The 6,165-nt window shown below is 42.8% G+C and overlaps 1 protein-coding gene across 1 annotated transcript; it reads left to right on the forward strand.

The window, feature by feature from the left end:
• Window positions 1-1,779: 1,779 nt before the first annotated feature.
• LOC136830423 (piggyBac transposable element-derived protein 4-like) lies at window positions 1,780-2,792 on the forward strand. Its single transcript, XM_067089959.1, is given in 2 exon segments — window positions 1,780-1,942; window positions 1,945-2,792. Coding segments are annotated over 2 exon segments (1,011 nt in total).
• The last annotated feature ends 3,373 nt before the right edge of the window (window positions 2,793-6,165 follow it).

The raw sequence follows: 6,165 nt of genomic DNA on the forward strand, positions 1-6,165 counted from the left end.
CCAAGAAAGAATATGTCTCACTCGTCTGTCTGTGTGGAGGTGGTTTTGGGTATCTCACACCCCATGAAACAATAACCATACTAAATACTGTTATAAAATCCTGGGTTTGTGACACCCCAATATAGTGTTTTTGCAATAAGTGGTGGGGTTTGTATCACCCCAAAATAGTGTGGATGTTATAAAAACTCCGGTGTACAGCACCCCAAGACAGTGTTTAGCGTTATGTGTGACCACATGGAACAGTTTTTTTTTTTTTTTTTGTGATATTTAGTAGAGGGATGCTGTTCACCCCAGTACAGTGTTGACATTATAAGTAAAGACAGCATTTAGGGTCGTGTGTGACCACTTGGAACAGTGTTTATTTATTTTCTCTTTTTAAATTTTTCTTTTATTTCTTTGCAGCCACAGAATATTTTTTCAGAGACTTTTGTGATATTTTTTGTATGAAATGGATCCGACCAAAGTACCTCCTTCTGGTAAATTTTTTTCTGATGATGAACTGACAGATATAATGAACTTTTCACATACTGGACTAGATGTGAGTGAACTCCATAAAAGTGATGTGAGTGAAGATGAGGATAATGCTACTGAACATGACGTAACAGACTCTGATGGTGATGATGCAGATAAAGACTATGAACAGCTGCCAAGTGATAGTAACAGCAGTGATGACTTTGATGACCCTGCAGACTTTGTGGCTCATCTTACAAAGAAAAAAAGAGCTACAAGCACACCGCATAAACGTGTTACCACACAGCGTGGAACAAAGGGACAAGGTAGGAGAGCACATGCTGACACCACACATACACACGTAGGCCTACACAACCCCTTATCTCCCAAGAACCAAATGACCCAGACAACCCACCTCATGCACCCTCACCCATTCCCTCCACCTCCACCACCTCACCACCACCTCCTACTAGTGCTACTGCTGCTCCTGGTAGCCTTGGTGTTACTCAGGAGGAGGACGCAACACCAAGTACCTCTGCTGACCTGGCTTCACCTCTTACTGCTACACCTGATGCTCCTGCTTCACCTCCTACTGCTACAGCTGCTCACACTCCTATTGCTACCCCTGCTGACACCGCTACTGCTACTCCTGCTAACACTGCTACTGCAACTCTTGCTGACACTGAGCCTGCTGCTCCTGCTAACACTACTACTGTATTCCTGCTCATGGTAGAAGGGGTGTTGTGGACGAGGTGAATGTGTCGAAGTGCCAGTTGTGAGCTTTAATTCAACCACCCTCCAAGCAGGTCTGGTTTCAGGTGGAATTGTCGACCACAAACACTCACGTCGACCAGGACAGCAGCAAGGAATATTATTTAGTTCACCTCTGGACCAACATAACATGCCAGACATGCAAACACTCCTACTAAGGCCTTCAATTTGTTCATGGATGACAAAATAATTTATGAAATCACATGTTGCACAAACTTGAAAATTCAGGCTCAAGCTCCAAGGTACACACGGCAGACATCTACATTGTCCCTAACAGAGCCACAAGAGGTGTGGGCTTTGTTTGGGCTAGTGATTTTCAGTGGGTACCAGAAGAACAACCACCTGGCGTCCAGAGAAATGTGGAGTCAGCAGTTTGGATCACCAGTGTACAGGTCGACCATGTTCGTGGGTCGGTTTGTCTTCCTCATCACATGCCTATGGTTCAATGACATTGCGACACGTCGGAATAGGAGGGCAACAGATAAATTTGCACCCATTAGAAAAATATTGGACATATTTATCGAAAACTGCCAGAAAATTTATGTCTCGGGTGCAAACATGACTGTAGATGAACAGCTGCTGGGGTTCCGAGGCAGGTGTCCATTCCGGATGTATATTCCAAATAAACCAGCCAAATATGGCATCAAAGATTGTCCTCATCAACGACAACGATTCAGAGTATCTCCTAGGGGTATCCCGTACCTCGGGAAGGAAAACACAAGACCCAGGATGGCCAGACCCTGGGGACCTAATTTACTAAGGAACTAACACGGCCATATTACCAGACCAACAGAAATGTGACCTGTGACAGTTGGTTCACATCAGTGCCTCTTATTGTTGATTTATTGAACAACTGTGGCCTGACAATTGTGGGAACAATCAGAAGCAACAAGAAGGAATTACCAGCCCAGATGACAAACAAGACAGGTCGGGACCCAGGTTCCAGTGCCTTTTTATTTACAAATGAAATGACACTGTTGTCCTACATCCCAGCAATGGCCCGGACTTCCAAGCTGGTGCTGCTGCTGTCCAGCATGCACACACAGGCAAAATTGGGGGAAACAGGGAAGCTGGAAGTAATAGAATTCTACAACCAAACCAAGGGTGGGGTCGACACATTCGACCAAATGTGTCCTTATTACTCCTGTTCCAGAAAGACTAAACGATGGCCCCTGTGTGTGTTTTATGGCATGGTGAATGCCTCAGTCATCAACTCATGGATCATACACTCAGAAAATTTTGAGAGGAACCACGACATCAGGTTTATGAGCTGGAGGTATATGAACTTCCTGTCAATGTCACTCCTAAAGCCATGGGGACAACAGAGACTGGCCAGTCCCTTCCTGTCTAGAGCCCTCAAAATCCTGGTGTCCAGTGTCTGCAAATTCCCGACACCTGGCTGTGCAGCAGGAACAATAGTGACAGTGATGGCAGACAGCAGAGAACCCATGAAGCTGTATGCAGCATGCCCCAGGATGGTCGACAGGAAGTCACGTCACAGGTGCCACAACTGCCAACGTCCCATTTGCCTGGACCATGCCTTTGCCGAGTGTGTTGACTGCCGCAAGTAAGCAAGGTAAGATGGTTTTCTGTCAGTAAGTGGTCATTGACTACTATATGTTACTGTAACAATGTTTATAGGACATTTTTTAACTTTATATAAAAATCACCTGTAATGTATTGTTCAATTATTGGAGTAAAACATGATTTTATAAAGTTTGTGGTGTTCATATGCACTCATATTACATTCAGAATATTCATTTATTTATTTTGGGTCATGTGGGCTTCATAGAAAATGGTAAAATGTATAAAAAAATTAAGAACGTAACTTACTTACCTTCATAAAAATCCCCTATAAGTTATTGTTCAATTATTAGGGTAAAATCATATTTATTACAGTTTGATGTTGCTCAAACTAAGTCATATTACTCCCAGAACATTAATCTTTTCATCTTAGGTCTCATTTGGATCATAGAAAAAACAATAAAGCAGTAAAAAAATTAATAGGGGGAAAAAAACAAATTTTTTGACACAAAAAAATGCTCCTTTTTTGGCTCTCGCCCAAACAGTTTGTAGAGGTGCGTTGCTGCTGTAACTCCGTCAGTGTAGGCTCCTAGGACCTGGGTCTACCTGGACGGAACTTCAAGTCTTCAGCTGTAGCAGCTTTCAAGTTATAATTTTTGTGTGTGCAAAATTTGAATATTTTTCTCAGTTTTAGTTTTTTGAGTTAACCAAAAAATTATCCATTTTCTGTTAAATTCATTTGTTGTGGGTTCATGAGACTACATGTTTTGTACTTTAATGTTCGTTTCTTAGAATTAATAAATTGTGAGTTTAAGTATTTTTTATTGAATTTCAAAAAAGGGTATATCACACCCCACGTTAGTGTTAACATTCGGGGAACATAGGTTTAGTATTCTAGGGTTAAGAACCACTAAGTCTATTCAGACATATTAACAGACAACCTGAAGTTTATCTTACTCAGACATATTAATTTTTAACTGAGATGTGTCTCATTCGGACATATCAATTTTTAACAGTCTTTCAGACACCCTGAGGTTGTCTTATTCAGACATGTTTGTCTTATTTGTCTTATTCAGACACACTGACCTTCATTCATTCTAAACAACTGAGTGTTTCAGATTTATCTTAATCAGACATATTAAAATTTAACTAAGCCTTTGTCTTATTTAGACATATGAATTAACAGTCTCTTCAAACATCCTGAAATTTGTCTTATTCAGACATATTAATTTTCATTCATTCTGAACAGTTGAGCTTTCAGACATCTTGAAATTTGTCTTATTCAGACATATTAATTTTCGTTCATTCTGAGCGATTGAGCTTTCAGACATCCTGAAATTTGTCTTATTCAGACATATTGAATTTTAACAGTCTTATTCAGACACCTTTGTCTTACTCAGACATATTTGTCTTATTCAGACACACTGATCTTCATTCATTCTGAACAATTGAGTGCTTCAGATTTGTATTATTCAAACATGTTACTTTCACAGTCTTTTCAGACACCCAGAGGTTTGTCTTATTCAGACATCCATTTACGTTCATTCTGAACAACCGAGTCTTTTCAGACACCTGAAAGTCTATTGAGACACCCTGAATCTGTTCATTTTGAACACTATTGAGTCTCATCATAAATATTGAACCTGTTCCCTCGAACAGCCCTGAGTTCAAGCCCATATAAGCATTATACCAAGATGTCTATGAAATCCAGAGCCCAGCAAAATGAGGACTTCAAATTCTACAGTCCATCGGAAATGACATGGGACTATCAGGACAAGCCCTGAGGGAATGGGTCCAATGGTAGAAGGTGCCAAGGCGGAAAGAGAGGCAGAAAGAATAGCCCAGGAGAAACGAGAAGAGGCATAAAGGCAGGAGAAGGAAAAGAAAAGAATATCCCAGGAGAAATGAGAAAAGGCAGAAAGGCAGGAGAGGGAGAAAGAAAGAATAGCCCAGGAGAAACAGAAGAGGCAGAAAGAAGTTCCCAGGAGAAAAGAGAAGAGGCAGAAAGACAGAAGGAGATAGAAAGAGAGGAAAAGGAGAAAGAAAGAGTAGCCCAGGAGAAACGAGAAGAGGCAGACAGACTGGAGAGGGAAAAAGAAAGAATAGCCCAGGAGAACCAAGAAGAGGCAGAAAGACAGGAGAGGGAGAAGGAAAGAGCTCATCAGCTTGTAATGGCAGCTCACGACATGCACAACACTCAACCCTAAGCAGTGTGGGGACCCTCACAAGATAATAGGATGAAGCCAAGCCTGAAGCCTGGCTCGACCATATTGAAAAGGTCCTGACAACCTATCAGCCATCTACTGAAGAAATTTCTCTGATCCTGGGACGGCACCTTGAAGGAAAGGGTGCCATTGCATTCAACACACTTCCCCTCTGAGGATCAAGGAAATCTTGCCCTTGTCCACCAAGCCATCATAAAGGCTTTTGAAATAACTCCCGACTGTTGGAGGAAAAGGTGGAGAAATATGCAAAAGGAATCAGGACAAACCTGGTCTGAGTGGATCTTCAAAAAGACCCAGGCCCTAAAACGATGGCTAGAATCTCTGAAAGCCACTAGTGTGGAGGAAGTGCTTGAGCTTTTCCAGCTCGAGGACTTCTTATTTTATACTCCGCCAGCTCTGCTCTCACCACTCATTTGTGTGATAAGGCACCTAAGGCAGTGGTCGAGTGCTGCCGTTGGGGCTGACATATGGGATACGCATCAACCCCATCTTAGTCCCCATTGCCGAAAATTATATCCCTCCTCGCCTGCCTTGACCAACTCCCAACAACTTATGAGTGGGTAACCCCATAAGAAACCCATGTGTGGGTACTGTAAGAGAACATGGCACTCCACTGAACAATGCTGCTTGAAGTCTGAGAATCAGCCAGAAAACCCTCCTACATCATCAAACAGGACACCACACCTGGGTCGTGGACGAAGGGTAAAGGGCCTGCTCCCCACTATGGGACAGGCCCAGGTAAAGATTATAGCCGGACTTATTGCCAGGCTTGCAAGGTCTATGGGCACTCTGCCCAATGGACAAAATGCCCTAATAATAATAAATCAAGTACTCCCACCCTTGCCTTGGCAGTCACCAATCCCACATCTTTAGGTCTTCCAGCCCAGGTCCCATTTATGTGGCGCTTCCCCAAGGTAGGTGCCTCGCCAGCCAGGTCAAAGCATTTGATGATTCTGGCAAACAAAGTACCTCATATGGGAAGACAAAGTTCCCCAAGGAGCTACCATTAACAGACGGAAACTTGTCATGATTGAGGGTATCAATCACTTTAAAATGGTACTCCCTACCATCAAGTTGAGGATCACGAGACCTCATCGATCTGAAGTCTGCGACCTCGCGGTTGCCACATACATTCCTGGAGGTTATGACCTCCTCCTGGAACAGGACTTCCAGTCCCCATCTAATTTGGAGCCAT

Source organism: Macrobrachium rosenbergii, chromosome 46 (genome assembly GCF_040412425.1).
Source record: "Macrobrachium rosenbergii isolate ZJJX-2024 chromosome 46, ASM4041242v1, whole genome shotgun sequence".
Classification (NCBI taxonomy): Eukaryota; Metazoa; Arthropoda; class Malacostraca; order Decapoda; family Palaemonidae; genus Macrobrachium; species Macrobrachium rosenbergii.